This window comes from Penaeus monodon, chromosome 21 (assembly GCF_015228065.2).
Source record: "Penaeus monodon isolate SGIC_2016 chromosome 21, NSTDA_Pmon_1, whole genome shotgun sequence".
NCBI classification, from domain to species: Eukaryota; Metazoa; Arthropoda; class Malacostraca; order Decapoda; family Penaeidae; genus Penaeus; species Penaeus monodon.
Genome location: NC_051406.1, coordinates 27,205,987 through 27,207,211, shown reverse-complemented (window position 1 = coordinate 27,207,211; position 1,225 = coordinate 27,205,987). Strand labels below are relative to the sequence as shown.

Sequence of the window (1,225 nt, the reverse complement as noted above, 5' to 3'; positions counted from 1 at the left end):
TCTGACTGTACTGTACATTCAAGTTAATAGTGACACACAAGCATGAGATCTTCTGTAGATAGCTGTCCTTCCCCGCAGGCAGAACATGCCTGCACTTGCTTGCCCACTCTGCCAGCATCGCCCGCTCGAAGGTTCAGTGGTGTGGGCGGGAGCAGACCGTCGAGATGGCGTGGCTCAGTCTGGCGCAGATCCTCGTTCAAGCGGGAGGTGACCCCTCGCTGAAGGATCTCGCCGGGGAGCTCCCGCATGTGGTGGCCAAGGAGAAGGCAAAGCTCGAGCTCCACGACTTCTTTTCGAAAGTATGTGATCGCCACAGGAATGGCGAGTGACGTTCGCAGTGGTACCAAAAGGCTAAATTGCGGCCATAATCCCTTTCCCTTTAATTGTGGCATATTATATATTATATATATTTTTTTATCGCAGCGTACCTTTAAAAAGTACAAAAAAATCATGGAATTCGTTGCTCCAAATAGAATAAATAAGGACATTTATAAGGTCATTTATATGCATAATTTATATTTCCGTTGGCATACAATGGAAAGCCTAAACAATAGTACACAGTATAATGTTTCCTGTTGGCACAAAACCCTTCACATATACATTGGTCATTCACTAACACATTTTATTACAATAATGTAGTGCGACAAGCTGTATCTCTCGTAGATATGCCGCACTGAAGTCGCCGTCGCTGGCATCCTCGTGCTGGTAAACTTACGCTTGCCGTTTTCGGCAGTGTTTGGCGTACGTTTTCTGAATACCAGGCAAAGATATTTGATCCGTTATTATACTGCAGTTCGCTATACATCTATGCATCATTATTCTGTTATTAGCATATAGAAAACACATTTACAGGTGTTCAATGGTTATAGAACCCACATGCCATTGTAGGACTACCAAAGAATATACTGTTAAATATACGTTACAGGAAAACGTTTCGTAAATGTTAGCAAAACAGCCATCGACGTAAGTACAGCATTAAGAAATATAATATTTTGAACGACACTCTCTCGTTGCTGCAGTTTAAAAAATCTACGTGAATCTAAAATTATTGATAATACCGGCATTAATAAAGATTACAGTGCTATTATTTAAGGATGATAATAATCTTCCCCGATGATGAGTAACTGTAAGAGTAAGGAAAGTCTTTGCACGACAGAAGTAATAAGTGTATGTAGCAGGGTGTGTTTATAAATCATAAATAGAATACTGCGCTTTGAGATTTCTG

At 41.0% G+C, this 1,225-nt stretch overlaps 1 protein-coding gene across 1 annotated transcript in view; it reads left to right on the top strand.

The window, feature by feature from the left end:
* LOC119586629 overlaps positions 1–1,225 on the top strand; it is an 11,858-nt gene that overhangs the window by 5,570 nt on the left and 5,063 nt on the right. The window contains 1 exon segment of the mRNA XM_037935374.1: positions 79–299. Within this exon segment, the coding sequence (XP_037791302.1) occupies positions 79–299 (221 nt within the window).